This window comes from Lissotriton helveticus, chromosome 10 (genome assembly GCF_964261635.1).
Source record: "Lissotriton helveticus chromosome 10, aLisHel1.1, whole genome shotgun sequence".
NCBI lineage: Eukaryota > Metazoa > Chordata > Amphibia > Caudata > Salamandridae > Lissotriton > Lissotriton helveticus.
Window position 1 is genome coordinate 766440252 of NC_136071.1, and position 19043 is coordinate 766459294.

The 19043-nt window shown below is 44.1% G+C and overlaps 1 protein-coding gene across 4 annotated transcripts in view; it reads right to left on the reverse strand.

The window, feature by feature from the left end:
- The window catches only part of CREM (cAMP responsive element modulator), an 837541-nt gene that overhangs the window by 427532 nt on the left and 390966 nt on the right, over nt 1–19043 (reverse strand). For 3 of the 4 annotated variants that reach the window (XM_078663315.1, XM_078663314.1, XM_078663317.1), the window contains one exon: nt 15182–15279. The exons of the other annotated variant lie outside the window; for it this stretch is intronic. In XM_078663315.1, coding sequence (XP_078519441.1) covers nt 15182–15279 — 98 coding nt within the window. The remainder of the gene's footprint in view (nt 1–15181; nt 15280–19043) is intronic. 4 annotated transcript variants of the gene reach the window in all.

The window sequence follows — 19043 nt, forward strand, 5'->3', positions numbered from 1 at the left end:
TCCAGGGCCCAGGCGCAACACAGGCTATTGCGACAGGATAAAGATGCGAGAGGGTGAAGATCCAAAAACGAAACTGAAAGTGAACTCGGGGCAGCAACCAAGACTCCGCCCCGTTGTTGTTGAATTACAGCCTGGGCACTCAGACCACCCGAGGCCCGGAGGTGTCCATGGCGCAGGCCTCAAAAGTTCAGAGTATCATAAGTTCGGTTCCCGGAGTCCAAATCGATTTCTGAAAACAGCTCGTATGTCAGCTGAGTTGCGTCTTCAATAGCCCGTCGATGTTGGCAGGATAATATTCAGGATAAATGCGGGAGGTGGCGAGGGTCTCGGGAGCCCTGGGCTCACGCGGCCATCTTGGATGAGCGCGTAGCTCCTCCTCAGTGTCAGCTATCTTGTCAGTACTTTCACACTCCCTGTGCATTGAGCATGGTGCATGGGTGTGTTCCTGGCCCATATGGGTTGGGTGCTGCCTCCTACCATACACCTTGCACCCTCTCACCCTCCCCCTTGCAGCCTTCTGCGACTCCCCTAGCACCCCCATGCTGTTGGGCACTGCAGGGACTCATGGCCACACCCCCCATACTGTTGGGCACTGCAGGGACTCATGGCCACACCCCCCCCATACTGTTGGGCACTGCAGGGACTCATGGCCACACCCCCCCATACTATTGTGCACTGCTGGGAGTCATGGCCACATCCCCCATTCTGTTGTGCACTGCTGGGAGTCATGGCCACACCCCCCATACTGTTGGGCACTGCTGGGAGTAATGGCCACACACCCCCACACCCCCACACCCCCAAACCCCCTACTGTTGGGCACTGCAGGGACTCATGGCCACACACCCCCATACTGTTGGGCACTGCAGGGACTCATGGCCACACCACCCCCATACTGTTGGGCACTGCAGGGAGTCATGCCCACACCCCCACACACCCCCTACTGTTGGGCACTGCAGGGACTCATGGCCACACACCCCATACTGTTGGGCACTGCTGGGAGTCATGGCCACACCCCCCCTACTGTTGGGCACTGCTGGGAGTAATGGCCACACCCCCCACCCCCCCTACTGTTGGGCACTGCAGGGACTCATGGCCACACCCCCCCACACCCCCATACTGTTGGGCACTGCAGGGACTCATGGCCACACCCCCCATACCCCCACACCCCCCCATACTGTTGGGCACTGCAGGGAGTCATGCCCATACCCCCACACACACCCCCACCCCCCCTACTGTTGGGCACTGCAGGGACTCATGGCCACACACCCCCACACCCCCCCATACTGTTGGGCACTGCAGGGAGTCATGCCCACACCCCACAGCACACCCCTACAGCCCCCTACTGTTGGGCTCTGCAGGGAATCATGGCCACCCCCCCCCATACTGTTGGGCACTGCTGGGAGTCATGGCCACACCCCCCATACTGTTGGGCACTGCTGGGAGTAATGGCCACACACCCCCACACCCCGCCACCACCCCACCTCCCCCCACCCCCCTACTGTTGGGCACTACAGGGACTCATTGCCACACCCCCACACACCCCCACAGCCCCCAAACTGTTGGGCACTGCAGGGAGTCATGGCCACACACCCCCACCCCCCACCCCATGCTGTTGGGCACTGCAGGGAGTCATGGCCACCCCCCCATACTGTTGGGCACTGCAGGGTGTCATGGCCACCCCCCCCATACTGTTGGGCACTGCTTGGAGTCCCCCCCATGTTACATGAGTTGTTTGTATACTCACCAGGCTCAACAGCTCCTTCGATTCCGTGATCTCCCACCGGTGGTAGCATGGCCATGACTTTCTCCTCCCAGGGATGGTACTGTGCAGGTCTGCGGGGAGGTCCACCTCCAGTGTGATGAGCGTTGGCATAGTCCTCATCCATCTTGCGCTTGACCATCCTCCGCAGATCGTACCACCTGTTCTGGCAAACCGCCCTGGTGCGCCTAATGGGTGCAACGATTCAAAAAGGGGGGTGGTGATGGACAGAGTATCTGAATTAAGCAGAACACTCCTACCCAGTCAAAAGATCAGGGCTTGATCCATCACCGTTTTTTAGCTCACTGCACCATCCCAGTTCAGAACCTGGCTACATGCAAATTAGTCTGACCCTGGCCCAGTGCATCATGGGAACAGGGCAGACCAAACTACCAAGCCAATTCTTTACTGGAAAGGAAACAAGCTTCCGGGGACCGGTTTCTGGCATTACAGCCGTCTTCGGCCCGGCTTGCTTGAATCCTGATGGTGTAGTGAGCAAGGGACTCACATCTGAGCATACCCTTCCACACTTGTGGTGGCCAAAACGATTCAAAAAGGGGGGTGGTGATGAACAGAGTATCTGAATTAAGCAGAACACTCCTACCCAGTCAAAGGATCAGGGCTTGATCCATCACCGTTTTTTAGCTCACTGCACCATGCCAAGCCAAGCCCTGATCTTTTGACTGGGTAGGAGTGTTCTGCTTAATTCAGATACTCTGTCCATCACCACCCCCCTTTTTGAATCGTTTTGGCCACCACAAGTGTGGAAGGGTATGCTCAGACATGAGTCCCTTGCTCACTGCACCATCAGGATTCAAGCAAGCCGGGCCGAAGACGGCTGTAATGCCAGAGACCGGTCCCCGGAAGCTTGTTTCCTTTCCAGTGAAGAATTGGCCTGGTAGTTTGGTCTGCCCTGTTCCCATGATGCACAGGGCCAGGGACAGACTAATTTGCATATAGCCAGGTTCTGAACTGGGATGGTGCAGTGAGCTAAAAAACGGTGATGGATCAAGCCCTGATCTGTTGACTGGGTAGGAGTGTTCTGATTAACTCAGATACTCTGTCCATCACCACCCCCTTTTGAAATATTTTGGCCACCACAAGTGTGGAAGGGTATGCTCAGACATGAGTCCCTTGCTCACTGCACCATCAGGATTCAAGCAAGCCGGGCCGAAGACGGCTGTAATGCCAGAAACCGGTCCCCGGAAGCTTGTTTCCTTTCCAGTGAAGAATTGGCTTGGTAGTTTGGTCTGCCCTGTTCCCATGATGCACTGGGCCAGGGACAGACTAATTTGCATATAGCCAGGTTCTGAACTGGGATGGTGCAGTGAGCTAAAAAACGGTGATGGATCAAGCCCTGATCTGTTGACTGGGTAGGAGTGTTCTGATTAACTCAGATACTCTGTCCATCACCACCCCCTTTTGAAATATGATGGGTGCAACAGCATTCACCTTCTCGACTATCCTCTCCCACAAGCGTGTCTTATCAGCTATGCTGGTCTGTCTGACCAATGCACCAAACAGCTGTGGATAGACTCTGATGACTTCATCTGTAAGGATCTTCTCCATCTCCGGGTTAGTGAACTTTGGACCTTTGGTGTGGCCATGGAGTGGGGTGTATGTGATTGGGGGGGTGATGGTGTGTATGGATGAGGGTTTGTGGGTCCGATTGTGAAGAGGGTGGTGTGTGTGAATGAGATAGGGTGTATGTGTGAAGGTGGGTGGCTGCAGTTGTTGGTGTGATGTCAGTGTCTTAGCAAGAATAGGTATGTTGCAAAGGATGATGGGTTGTATGTGTGGGCCCTTTTATTGGACCATTTGTGGGTGTGGCTTTTTTTTGAATTTTTTGTGGGTGTGTCATAAGGGGTAGTTGCGACTTTGGCCCTCTGTTTGTTTGTTTGTATGTGCCAAGGACATTGTTTTCCTATGCTGTGTAGACTGTAGCCTTGTTTATTGGGCTGTGCGCGTCGAATTTGTTGGTGCGTCTGGCAGTTAGACTCGTTTATCGTGGCCGGGGTACGTGTACGCTTGATTGTGGGGTGTGCGCCTCGTATTTGTTAGTGCGTCTGGCAGTTAGACTCGTTTATCGTGGCCGGGGTACGTGTACGCTTGATTGTGGGGTGTGCGCCTCGTATTTGTTAGTGCACCTGGCAGTTAGGCTCGTTTATCGTGGCCGGGGTACGTGTACGCTTGATTGTGGGGTGTGCGCCTCGTATTTGTTGGTGCGTCTGACAGTTAGGCTCGTTTCTCGTGGCCGGGGTACGTGTACGCTTGATTGTGGGGTGTGCGCCTCTTATTTGTTTGTGCGTCTGGCAGTTAGGGTCGTTTATCGGGCCCGGGGTACGTGTACGCTTGATTGTGCGGTGTGCGCCTCTTATTTGTTTGTGCGTCTGGCAGTTAGGGTCGTTTATCGGGCCCAGGGTACGTGTAAGCTTGATTGTGGGGTGTGCGCCTCGTATTTGTTGGTGCGGCTCGCTCATACGCGATGTTTTCCGAACGAATCGTGCTTCATGCGGGACAACGTTTGCCCATACAAATCGCGTACTTGGTCCCTGGTCAGGATCGTACTTGTTTGTTCGTACTGCATGTTTACAAATCGTACGGTTGGAATTCCGACAACATTTCGTACGGGTCTTCGATTGTGATTTGTACGGTTCGCTGATATTCGTACGTATTTTCGGAAATCGGATCGTACTAGGCTATTCGGACGGTCTTTTCTAAATCGTACGGAAACGGCTACGAATACGAATCCTATGACGGATTTTTCTCCCGAATTGGAATCGGACCCTAAATGTACAAACAGCAACTCCTTTGGAGGGTTCCACTAGCTCCTGGAACACAAATCCATTCATTTTAAATTGATCTGTCTGTACATAGCTTTCTGCACTTCTAAAAAAAATCTATTCAAATACATTTAAATATAAAAGAAAAAAACATTGATATCTACCAAAATTGTATTATTTTAAAATTATGGAGGTATTAAGTGACATAGAAGATGGGTATCCTGAGTAAACAGATGTGGCAAGAGAAGGTTTTTGTAAACTATTTTAACCCCTCTACAAATATTATGCCTCAAATAACTAAACACTATACATCCCCTTCAAATTTTGGAGCCAGCTGGTTTCATGTTTGCATTAATACAACCATGCCCATTTAACTCAACTTGCTCCTCAGGAAAAGCTTTAAACTCAACAGTGCCAATTAAAACAATATTGGTTTTGAGTCCTCACTTTTTTCCTGAATGTTAGCAATCTAGCAGTTCATTAGAACTCTGTAGTAATGCTACAGTAGATCACTGGGGAGTCGAGTCACAGACTGCTAGCAACTGATAGGACTGTGACCTTTCTGTTGACACTAATCCATAAAAAGACAAAAAATACTTTAAATGCATCAGAATTACAATAGTGAAATTCAAAAAACTAATGTAGAGAAGGACAAAATGCCTTCTCGAGGGCACTATCAACCTCTATGTAATCAAGGTTAATGCATCTTGATACAAATTTAAAAAACACTTTAAAAAGTTAATAAATTCTATCACAAAACATTTCATTCAGTGGTATATAAAGTGACTGTAATAGTGCTGAAGCTGATAGGATAGACAACTGCAAGCATATCGGCCTCAAACAATTCCGCCGACATAATGACAGAGCAGGGCAGAGAAACAAAACATGGTTAAGATCTTGTAAACCAATTTTGCACAAGTGAGAAATCGCTGATGAACCATACGATTTAGCCAGCAGGTGATTCAAAGGGAGAATGCTCTGTATCAGAAGTATGAAAAAGTGCTGTACTCCATGTGGCAGATTCCAAAAAATATAAGCCTGTGCTTTGTTTTTCAAACAGGAATCAATAGTAGTATGGTGACCCCTCTTTAAGGTACAGGTCTCACTTTCCATACAAAAACTCAGGGACCAACTGGCTTGTTTTAAGGTAAGTTTTAATTGTGGCGTTGAAGTAAGGACCAGAGAAGGATCTAATTGCAGCAAAATTGCCACTGCCATAAAATTTCTATAGCATAGGGAATTTTCTTTTGGGCTGTCTAAGATTTATTTTCTTAACCAAAAGTGTACCATGATCACTTTTTGCTATGCTCAGGGACCAACGCTCTATCCCTGCAAGGCCCTGAACAAAGGTACTTTTCAGTCCAAATTCTAGTCTTAAAGCCGCCACTGAAAAGGCTGTATTAACTGAGGTGAAGCTTCAAAGCGCTCGACCTTCCATTGTATCTTAGAAACTCCATTTCGAGATGTCAATCAATTCAATGCCATATAACAAAGAGGCAGGAATCTTAGCACAATAGAACTCCAATAAAGGTGCAAAATGCCTTTGCCCGGTGGCCCTATGAAAGGAAACCAGACATTTAGTCTGGGAGGTGGCTTTAGACATATAATTTTCTATATGATCTTTTTCACTTAGATTTACACATACTATTTTCCCCAAAAAAAGTATGTCCAATTTTACAATTTCCAATTTTTAACCGCGCAGAGACAATTCAAAATTACCGTAGTTCGGCTTCTTTCTCCCATGCACACACATAACTTTGCTTCTAGATACATTGAGCTTTAACTAATGAGTCTCAGCAAATTGTTGAGGTGCCTGCAGATTACCTTTCGGGGTAAGATCAAAATGTATTAGGTTGTCTGCATAAAGTAGACACACAATAGGCCTTCCTGCACCTATTGGGGCAACATCCTTACTCCGGACCAAAATATTGGGGAGGTCAGAAATATATAGGGAAAAGAGAAGAGGGGCGAGCAAACACCCTTGTTTTAACTCATTTGCAGTAGAGATTGCTCGAGATAAACCCTTATCCCTTCCCAGGAGAACTCTACACCAAATATCAGTGTGGATGGTACAAACTAGTGCTAAAAGGGTTCCTGGCATACCCAAACTTAAAAGCTTACTGCACAGCAAAGAGCAATATAAATGCTGTGGAGAAAACTATAAAAGACATGTATAACCTTCCCCCTCTAACTTCACCATATTTTTTCGTCCATAATTTATCGATTATTCCAAGCTTAATCCTGAACCCAGACTGCTCCATCGGAATAGTTTTATGATCTTCCACCCATTCACTTATCTGGGTCAGCAAGCATTTAGCAAAGACCGTACCAACCGCGTCAAGTAGGGCTTTCTGACAAGACTTTTCATCCAGCGTATGGTCTCCCTCATCGCAACATTTAAAAAAAGGGCAGAGGATTTTACTCCAAAGGGGTCAATTTTGTTTTATAACAGTAATTGGTATTTCATCATGGTACATCGCTGCCGAAGTACGCATTGCCCTAATTTTAAGTTCTATCTCTTTTTCAGATGGCGGATCATACGGAGAGAAGTCATCCTTTACTATAAGCTTCTTTACAGCACCCTCATTTATAGCATAGAGACCCTGGATGTAATTAACCCATCTCAACAACAACAGGGAAGGATCTAGATACACAACCGTCTGCTACAAGAGCCCAGAAAGCCCTTGTCTGACCTTTTAGGACTGCTTCTCTAAATTTTATCCATAAACTATCCTCCACTTCTTCTCTTAAACAAGCCTTCAACCGCCTCCGCCTCCTTTTTAATAACAACACCCTAGTATATCTTTCAGGGACATAATCCAAATATTGCTCCCTAATAAGAGCATTTATTTCACATTTTAACAAGAGAAGGGGACAGGGAATCCCTTCCAAACTTTCCAGTGGATTTACTTTTTTGACTGCTTTAACAAACTGATGCATAAGAATATTATAACTTTCCATTTCTTTTCCAGACTAACCAGGCAACTTATCTAGGATAGCCTCTAGGGTATCTCCGCGGCTTGAAATTGTCCTAAAGTCCCAAAGAGTTTTCCCTGTTTTCCTATTAAACCTAGCAGACTGACCATCAAACTGTCAAGAACCAATAGGAGATGTATTAACATTTACAGAAATGGTTAGGAGATTATGGTCGCCAAGAGTGGAATCAGTGAACTTTAATTCACCCAATAAACAAATGGAAGCACATCCCACCACAACATAATCCAAAACTGATGCCCCGCCTGCAGCTTTATGTGTATATGCTGCAGGGGAACCAGAAGGTAAGTTCCCGTTCCCTATAGCCCCATCAACTGTTTTCAGCTAGGCTGCTAACATTTTTCCTCTCTTGTTTGTTCTTATTGTTGAAGGCAAAAGGGCTGGTGGTATCTGCAATGATTCCTCTTTTTCTATCTCTTGCAGTTGATCTAAGGCAGAGTTGGATATTTTGCAATTCAAATTCCCAACCAAAATTATATGTGGGGGAACCTCTTTATCAGACACTTTTTTTAATATAAGACCTCATTTAAGAGGACTTCATATGTGGTATCAGGGGGAATATAGATATTTATCAACATTAGAGGGAGAGTTCTCTGGTTTGTACCAGAATTAAAGAATATTACTGACAAAAATAAATTACTTGAATCTTTATAACATTCATACCTTCTCTGGTTTTTATTGGACAGCAAACATGCCATCCCTCCCTTCGTATGTCCCCTCCTTGAAGGTGTTGCTTCACAGACTAAGATAATATAATCATCACAAACCAAATCCTCCATACACCAAGTCTCCTGGAGGCAAATCACATGTACCTCTAATGAACTTAAAAAATATAGCTTCTCCCTACTATTCTTCATCCCTGCCGCACTCCAGGATATCATTTTTAACTCAATGCTAATAAGAGGGACGTAGAAAGTGACTTGTCTGGGAAACACTGGAAAATACATCAAGTAACCAATTCCATTTGAGGGGGTTAGCTTTGGAAATTCCTAGGATAGTAAGAGCAGAAGATTCTCTGATAGACTCTTGTCAACCAGGTTTATCTAGATGGATTGTTATCCCCTTTAAATCAGTCACAGGCTCGCCACTAACAGAGGAAGATTAGTGCAGCGGAGTCCTTTTATCCACAACACACAATTCCATCCTCTTTAAAATTGGAATAACATCAATCCCCCTACTTTGCAGGCTTTTGGACAAACTTAAGATCACATTTGCGGTAAGTTTAGAATAAAACATTACCCTTGATTTAACACCAGCTTCAGAAGGTAAAAAGGAGACCAAATTAATATCGCTATCTTGGATAAGCTTCAGATTCTTGATCTACGAAAAAACATTTGAGCAACGTGGACCTATTTAGGAATAAATCTGTCCCTTGGTCGAAACATTAGCAATACTACTATCAAGGACCGTGGCATGATGAACTACTTGCGGGGGTCGTGTTTTACTAACTATGGCATCCATACACTCTCTAAAACACAATCTCCTTTGACTCTTTTTAGTAAACCTGCGGATGGGTTATTTCTTCTCTCCTCTTCACTTTTCCTTCCTCTCCACCACCTTTGTTAGGTGAGCACTTAATTCACCATCATTGATTTCCTATCTAGGCTGCGGTTTAAAAATTAGAAACACATCCTGTTCAACACCCTGAGAGTTTCCGTAATAAATCTACCTATTAAGAATAGTATTCAAAATTAATTTTATGAATTCTACTGGACTCTCGGAGTGTAAAACATCTTTTAAGAGACTTCTCACATTGTGATTTACCAGCCTGGGAACAAAAGTAAATTTGACCACCCACATCTATCTGATCATTCTCCTTGCTAGACATAAGGACCCCTTCGATTTCTACTGGTTCTCCCTGACCTGGATCTTTTTCTTTTTTATTGTGTACCATCTCCCTTTAATATTTCTGTTAAGAAAACAATCAGAACCACCAACACATTTTTCAAAAAACTTTAAGAATGAGAAAAAATAATGCTTTCTAACCACACCAAGGAAGCTGATACTTTTACCTCTTCATTAGGAGGATGACAAAACTGTATACCACTTACATCAAGATCAGGTGCTACAGAAAGATGAGATATCAAAGATAAAAAATTATTTGAAGGCGTACAACTAAAAAGATGAAATCCTGTGGGTTACGTCGCAGGAGGAGTAGCTACGGCCTCCACAATCTTACTGTTGTCTTGTAAGCCGCATCTCCTACAAAGATCTATATCCAGATCTGGTAAGGCGAAATCCTCGTCCTGAGCATCTACCACTGTAGATAGACAAAGAACTTCATGAGGAGTTATGCAAGGGTTGGCAATTACAGTCAACAAAACTGATAAAGGGGCACCTGAGGAGGCCAAATGGGAAGATAAACTAGTGAGGGGTGAATTAGATCTACACCCTGAAAACTGTATAGGATCCTTCTGCAATGTAGGCAGCTCTTCCCCCTTACATCACCGGTAGGATGTACATTTGCATAACCATTAGACCCCTCGTTTAGTCATACAAACACATTCAGTTCATCTTGCAATAGGTTTTCCTTTTCCCCCAACCTAAATATCAGTTTTTTTTCCTTTGAACACCGTAACAAGGGCATCTTTATTCCAGAGAGGATTTGATTTCGTCTTTGCATAGACCCTACCCTGAAGCAGGTGACCAGATCACAGCTTTCTTGCAGTTATTATTAATTCTGGTAACTTTAAAGATTTCCCACACTGGGGCCTGCGCCTCTTTCTTGTTAGTGTCTTCTAATTTTTTGAGACTGAAGTCCCCACAATAGCTTAGGACCAATGACTGGGCAGATGTAAGAAAAATCTAATGGAGCACAAAATAGGCAAGGGCTGCCTTCGTGCCTCCCTTCTTTGAAAACTCTTTGTATCTCTAAGATAAAATTTGGGTTTTAGATATTAAAATTCCGGGAGGGCTGTAATATGCCATGTTTGGATAAAAGAGAGCCGGGCGGGCAGAAGTCCCCACAAGCCGCAACTGGACCTAGCCAGGCTACCTCCACAGAGATGAGCCTATCCCTCTATGCCACGTAACTAATACCGGGCACTCGCATAGCCCTACTATTAAGCCATAGTATTTAAAGACCCCAATGTTGACCAAATACTTAAGGCCTGCTTCAACCCCCTCCCTCACCGCTCTTGTCACTTATCTGTTGTTTCAAGTTTCACACCCCAAACAGAAGATGCTGGAAAACTGCCCGCTACCTGCTGTAAAGTTCCCAGCTGGAACTGCAACCTTATATCCGGGGCCTTTGTGGGGGTCCACAAGGGTACATCTCCGAGACTCCAGGTAGTGGCCGAAATACAACAAAGGCAGAAAGGGCCGAGGCCCAGAGCGCAGCTGCAAACGACTTTACTGCCTCGAGGCAATGCAGATTGTGCTGCTGCCAACAGCACCAACTGGCACTCCAACCAAAGAGCCACCCGGCGTTTAGAAGCAAGGGGAAGCCCTACAATTCCTTTTAATGTTGAGGCTCACCACCCCCGGCGACAGCAGCAGGATGGCTGAGCGGCAAAATGTCAGAACAAGTCGCAACAACAGTTCCTACAGCTGTGAACAGCACCCGCTGTGGCTTCCTCGCCGTGTCCTCCTTGCAGCCGCATCCTCATTGCCACCTTCTCCACTTCACCGTTTTTTGGCTTAATCAACATGCCCAAAGTCAAACATTATCTATTCCATTTGAATGAATAGAGGCACTTTTTAGGTGACACCATGGGTCATGCAATCTGGTCAATACGTTCAGTTTGCATGGCAACCTCTTGTTCAGCTTTACTGACATCTGTAGAAGATCCGAGAACCATCACTAACTGGGCCATTTGGAGGCAATCAGGATCACTGTTGCATTGTTGCCGAAGCTACAAGATGACTTCAGGGATCAGTGGAATAGTCAGAACGAAATATAGTAATGTTGTTGAGCATTTATCGAAAGGGCCTTCTACAGCAAGCCTTGCTCCCACCTCCGGGACACAAAATCTTGGCATTTTGTTATTTAGGGATGGCTTGCATAGTTTAAAGCCCACTTTTTTTTTTTTTAAACCTCGGTGATGAAGCCTGCTTGTTAATTTTGTGCTCTTGGGAGATGGCTTGCCTTTAATGTCAGACCTCTTGCTAGAACCAACAACCTGATTTGCTGTGCCACCAGGCAGAAGGGTTTCAATCTTGTTCCTTTTTGTTTGTTTAGGCACTGCATCATCGTGGTCTTGTCTGTTTGAATGAGAACACTGTTCATTGTCATAGATGGAAGGAAAGCATTGAGAGCTAGCTGGGCTGATCTGAGCTCTAAATAGTTGATATAACTGTGATTCTCCCGTTGCGACTTCAGACCTTGCACCAAAAGATTTCCTAAAAGGGCTCACCGCCAGGCAGGGATGGCACTGTGACTACAGTCTGCACAAGAAGATCCTGCTGGGAAGGCATACATGTAGAAGATTGCACTTCTTGAACCAACATAGAAGAGATTTCTTTGCTGCTATGAAGAGCTGAAGCTTGTTTCTATATTTTTTTCCACTGAGGCCATTGACCCTCAAGATATTGCTGAAGTGGCACCATATGCAGTGTTGCACTTGGGACAACAAAGATGCAGGATCTCCTACAGCCCATGTTGCAAAGTAACTCCTTCTTGGGTGGACACCAGAGTTTTTCATTTTTTGGGAACTCACCTGCTGATATTTTTTTACTTTAATAGTGGACACTGCTATCCAATGCCCAGTGTATATTCTCTGACCCCCAAAAGCAAAATTGCACTAGGCTTAAAACCGTATTTACTTATTTACCAGAAGACCATTGTACATGCTGCAACAACTACACATACAGCATATAAAATTAAATGTCACCTGCGTACTGAAGCACCATATTGTGCCATCCACTTTGTGACCCTGATAACATGTCACAGGCCTCCCCCGAGTTCTAGTCCCCAGCCGCCTGGAGGTTCTCATGCTTACAGTGGACATGTAAAAATACACTTATTAACAGAATGAAAAACCTGCTTCAATGTGCTAACTAACCCCCCTAAAAATATCTTTTTACCCATTAAGTTGGATGCATAGCGCCTAGAAGTGGTACATGTCAAAATAAATGTTAGTCTGCCTACAGAGAATTAATCACCAAAACCTATTTTCACAGTATTTGGTGTTTCTGCTTCCGTAGGGAATACTGTTAAAGCAGAGCAAATTACTATTTCTAAATTATACTGGAGGAAACATCCACAGAAAAAGTTTAAGAACGTTTACTGTTGTTAAAAATAAAATTCATTGCTAAAGTCAGATTATTTTTCAACAATTTGGGAAATATAACTTTATGTACAGTTTATAGCCAGGTTAGGCTAATTGGCTTTATTCTGAAGCTGCTGCACTACCACTAATGAGGTGTGAAATTCCTTCCGGGAACCACACAAAAAACAACTTTCATTGACAGGAGAACTTCAATGGGCCATGATCACCCATCTAAGTGTCCACCACAAGCAGAAAGAAAGAGGATACCAAATTCCACCCTGTCTTTCGAACATATATTTGAGCAACCACAAAGTATACAATAGAGATAAACATGCTGTACCTACTGGGAGAGTGCCCTTGTCCTAAAGAGACAATATCAAATATATTAGATGGAAAAGCCTCACCCACATCATTGTGGCATGCTTCATCTTAGGCAATTTCGCCCCACCTTGGTAGGATATTACAACCAAGGTGTTCTCAACCTCAGGATGAGGGAAATCCAAATCAATGGTCCTGAATAGGTGATAGATCTATAATATTCAGCTAAAGCTACCGCAGCGTAAACCCAGAAGGAGATACCTTTATTTCAAGAGTACACTGGTCAGGGTTAACCACTTGCATGCTTCGGAAAGGCCCCGGCCGTCCGAATCCCACCCACTATTTAAATCGCCCGCACAGCGCGAAAATGCGCGCTGCATGCAAGGGGTTAAAGAAATCAGTTGGATGTGTTACGATATATCTCAGTCGTCCTTTCTAACAACATTTTTCGGCTCCTTTGATATCCGAATAAGGGATCTCTGACATTCATCAGGGTAAACCAGTACCCCACTGCAGTCCGCCCACCCTCTTAATTTAGGGATTTAAGCTCCACTGGTCTCACTGTAGTCACACATTCATCAAGAAGATGCTTCTTTCTCTGTGAGCTGCATTCTATGCATCACAACAGGTGATTTAATTAACAAGGGCTGATCTGGAAACTGTAAGACCGCGAAGTACCCTTTAACTGTGCCCAAAGCAGAGTCTTGTCGGGCGAGGGAGAGAGCAAACAACAGAACATCCGAAAACTTGTCCTGGAGATGGTCTGTCTTTCGCATGCTGCATCGACCCACAAATATGTCTAAACCAGAGGTGTTAACAGATTTTGTTTAGGGACACCTGGTTGCCACAATTACATCAACCACCTCTGGAGGAAGGTCAAATGTGCTCAGCTGTTGCAGCATAATCTCCAAGCATGAAGGAGAAGCATGCTGAGACTCAGGTGCATAATCCCTGCCCTGTTGCTGTGACAGCAGATCCCTCCCGGAAGGATAGCCTTATCGGATGACAGATACTCACACCTCGGAGTTCTGGATGCCATACTCGCCATGCTCAATCAGAGACAAGTAGGATCAATTGGGCCTGGACGTTTATGACTTTCTTTGGAGCTCATGGCAGGAGGGGTATTTTAGAGCCAAAAACTAAGTAGAAAATGTTGTTTCATGTTTCTAATTAAAAATATTTTACAATGGTGTTCTGGAGATCTAGCAGGTATGCAGAGAGGTTCTATGTATTAATATCAGAGCAAATATAATGATAGGCAACATAATGGTTCCCCCAACGATAAATAAATTGGGTAACAGTATTTGTGGCAGAGTGAGATATTTGTAGTATACAAAAGATTTCCCACGTACCCCTCTCTCGATGACCACATAAATGAGAAGGGGAAATAACGTACATTGTGATATTAAATAAAAGGCTATTCCAAAACTTCATGTGAATTATGGCTAACATTGGTTTAAACAGTGGGGGACAGAAAGGAAAAAGACATGTTAGACTTGCTGGCTTGCAATGCTGGAAACTAGCTGGATAAATGGGGGCAAAAGCAGAGGAACCATTAAAAAAAGTACTGCAGACAGAGAGCAGGAATGTCTGGAAACTAATGAAGGAACCAAGGAATGCTGGTTGGCAAATAGACAGACACTCTCCAGATTTAGAGGGGGCCTAGATTGCACTTGCCAGTTACCAGGCCTATAGTTGCTGATTCCTGGAAAGCTGTGAGCAATAAAGTACTGAGGTTACTTATCTTCAAGCATGGAAAAGTAAATATTCTCCAACCCCCCGCCCTAATCTAATACATTTGCTACCCAGAAGTCATACTTAAAATCTATTTGATAGTTTGTTATGTTTGAGAGACAATTCAGTGCTTGGCTTCAGTATCTGATTTAGGCATCTGTATTAGTAACATCTCTTTTACCTTTGCTTGAAACTGTTTTATGTGAATAAGGGTTGCATTATATTATGTGCATAAACCATATCACAATTGTATATTATTGATGGAGCTTGTAAGACATGGTGGATGAATCAGTATTAGTCCCCGGTAACTTTATATAAACCATGGAGGAGGTGAATAATTGTCCATGGTAAAGCAATAGTGTTACCCCTTCTTTTGATCTCACCGATAAGGTCTTCTTGAAACAATCTCTCTGCGTTTTTGAGAATTAGTCACAACATCTGTTGTATCTGTGGACTCATCAGGTTCTGCAATTGTTCCAACCTGCAAAATTTAAATTTCTAAAATGTAATATTCCGTTTGATGCATTTATATTTAAATATCCTCTAATCAGCTTAGTTATTACTATACAATGATTATCACTGAAAAAGATAAACGTTTATGTAAAATGTTTTTTTACTGGTTTTCAAATACACAAGCACATTAACATTGTGAAATCCTGAGGAAATCACACCAACCCCTCCCCACCCCGCCACCATACCCCATTCCTCAAGTGTCTTGTGGTAGGCCTTCAGCATTAGGGGTTGTGCCTCGAGGCAGGTTTGTAAGGCCGTAGTCTTCCCACCATCTGCCCGATAAGGATAAAGAAACGTTTATGATGATTATATTAATTCTAGTTTGTTGTTCCTTTCCCAATTCAACTTGTGGGAATCCCGACCTGCTAGAGGCATAACCAAACAATTCTATGGCTGTAATGATATTTAGTTTATGCCCATGTACTGCAAATGCTTTGTTATGGTATACGATGGGTGCCTGCTCTGGAGTGTGTATGCGCACCCCCACTAGGTACGTTTAAATTAAACAAGCATTGGTAAAACCAATTGTTTGGGGTTTTTTATGTGCTAAAGCATCCAAACATTGTTATGTCCGCATGCCATGTGCCCTTGTTAGACATTGTTTAGATGTTAAATAGGCTAAAACTGCATCTTTATTTTGCAAATCATTTACCCTAAAATACACTAAACTGACTTTGGGCGCATTTCTGCCCACATCCTTGGCCCCGAGCGACACATCTTGGGTAGGACCACAACCCCCAGCAGGCCCTGCCGTAAGAACACGCTCATAAGCGCTGGGGGTGTCTGGCTGCGCTGGGGCTGACTTTGGCCGTATTTCTGCCCAAATCCTTGGCCAGGAAAGGCTCTGCTGGAGTGGAACTGCATCCCTCAGCAAGTCCTGCTGCATTCACGTGTTTATAAGCATTGGGAGCGTTCCGCTGCATGTAACGTGTGCGAGATGCACCCATGCGAAGACCAGGCCAAGACTGGGCCAGTCTGCACCTGAATAAGTCCGGGCCAGGCCACCCCTCTTGACCTGAGGAATCCCAGGACATACGAGAATCCCTGTAAGATTTTCCTTTCTTTTGTAACCAAAAAAACAAATTAAAGTGACTGGGCTTGGGATAGGAGGATAATTCAAACATGGGCAGACGAAAATTAGCCCAAGGCTCTGCTGGAAAAAACTGTAAAGCTACAAACATTATAACTAATTATTTTATTCATACAATAGGCTTAATCAATAGCGAGATCATGAGCTAAAGTCACCACCCGCGATAAAGGGTAGACAGCCAACTAAAATAATGAGTACCAAGTCCAAGCAGACCAGCAGGGTCCCTAGTATAAGCTATCAAGGTAATTATTCTAATAGATCCAACAAGGAACAGGACCCTGCCCCAACAAAGAAAATTAAGAAATTTATGAAAAAGGTCAAAACATAAAATGCAACCCTTGGGTTTATGCACATTTATTGCCTAGTTGAGAACTTAACCGTCATGGAAGCAGCACTTATAGGTCCTGAAGAAAGCCTCAACACCTTCTGGGTCATAGACTGAAACATGCAGACCTTTTTGTGACACAAAAGCGGGTCTAATCACCCCCTCAGTGCCAAGTTTTTTTTTTTAACCTAGCCCAGGGTCACCATAATAAAGTTTTTACGAATCCTGTAGTTAGTTTTAACCATCACTTTCACCTGCTCTGCTGCCTTCACCACCCTGAGCTCCTCACTCTGGTATTTAGTATACCTCTCTTCGTACAAAAACATCCCTGAGCTCCTTCCTCTCAGAGAGAGGGCTATAGCCCTTATTGTGACTAGGCATCCCAATACAATGTTTCCGTTGATTAAGCATGCCACCTACGATGGGTGTGGGAAACCGTCCTATAAAAAGGACATTCCATGACGGTTAGTTTCTCAGCTAGGCGATAAGGATTCCATTTTGTATTTTGATATATTTGGAATGGGAGCCTACCCTTGTAGGTCTTTAGACTTCCTAAAACCTTCATTTTTGATATAATTGATCAAAAAAGACCATGCAAAACTGGACAATATAGAAAGGAAACTCCTACTTGAAATTAGGGAAGTTAAGGAAAGCTTTATATCGCTTGAGTTAGTTGTAAAGAAAACGCCAGGTATAATCCAGAATGGTGATAGAATAAGTAATCTATTTGAGTCAACTGTAAAGAATGTCCCTGTTGAAATAGAACATCCAGTACCTAACAGGCCCTCAAAAGGGAGCATCAATATGTTGCTACCCAAGGATACGCAAAGTGTAAATCCAACCAGAGGCTCGCATGAGGCCCACCCACCTATTTCATCAGCTCCGCCGGAGGTGGTAACTGCGCAGCAAATTGGCAAAGCAAATATGGGGACAACTGTGACTGTACTAGATACTTTACATATATTGCCAGATGGCACCTCTTATGTAATCATTTTAAAGGATATGCCCAAACTAGAATAAAGTGTGACAGAAAATTGGCAGGACAGGGTAAACAAAGCTGTGCACTGGATGGCAGATCGCACCTGTAATATTAACTTGTTATATAATGAAATAATAATGGTGAGAATGGTAAACTGGATTGGGTATTCTTGAAAACTAGTCCATGATGACTGCACTACTGTTAATTTCTGTCACCTGTACGTGGTAAAGTCTCTTCTCTCGAAATTTTACCGAAGGCAAAAGCCCCTTGATAACCCGAATGGAAAGATCACAGCTGTCCCACTGGAGTTCTTTTATAAACCCCCAGTAACAGCTATTCAGTATCAATGGTCTTTGCTCTATCCTCGTATAAGATGGGAACAAATGGCTAGAACGGATAAGAGCCTGACCACCTCTAACAGATTTGCTTCACTATACAGCTGCAGTAAGTTGAATTGACAACTCGAGGACAAAGAGCCAGGGTCTCACCATATGGTATTGGGGGAAATACAAAAACATGAAAAGAGGGAGGACAAAATGCGTTAGTCTGGAGGTATCTGATAACACACTAGTTATTACATTGTGAAATGTGGCCAGAATTACGAATGGCTGAGCATTACAAACACCTCACAGTTAGCATGCCTACAGGAAACCTGGGAGGTTTTAATGTTGAAGGCTTTGCCTCCATTTTCTCAATACCATCAAATAGCAGATGGGCTAAGTGAGGCATGGTGATGTAAATATCAACAATAGCACCATTAACCATGAAGAAATCTTATTTCAAATTACTCTTTTTCCAGTTTTTACTTTTTCAAATTGATGGGAAACCGGATTTTGCACTGATGAAATAATATAACAATCTATTTATTAAAACCTGAAATAAGATAAAAATTTACCTCGCAAATGAACTTGAATATTTCATGAGAGGATATGGGGCAGGCTGTATTTATATATGGGTGGGAGGCTTCAACATAACTAAATGCCCGTTTACACCAATGGAGGTCTGTGTATAATCTGACAGACCTCCATTGCATTTTCAGCATGACCCATATGGTGAGACTATAAAGGAGCTCATATTTAAGTATAATCTTGTACTATTGGAACACACCACTGATAATAATAAGGCTTCTTTATTAACTTATCAAGGGATTGGTAGTTGTTCCACCATTGATCATACATTACTCTTAGTAAATGGTAGGGGGTATTTAAATCAGTAAGGGATGACTCAAGTACCTTAAGTGACCACTTTCTCCTAATACTTGTTCTTAACATTAAAACTGAACATACAGAAGGGCTACCATTAGAGAAAACATTGAACCATCCGGCCATAATGGCATAG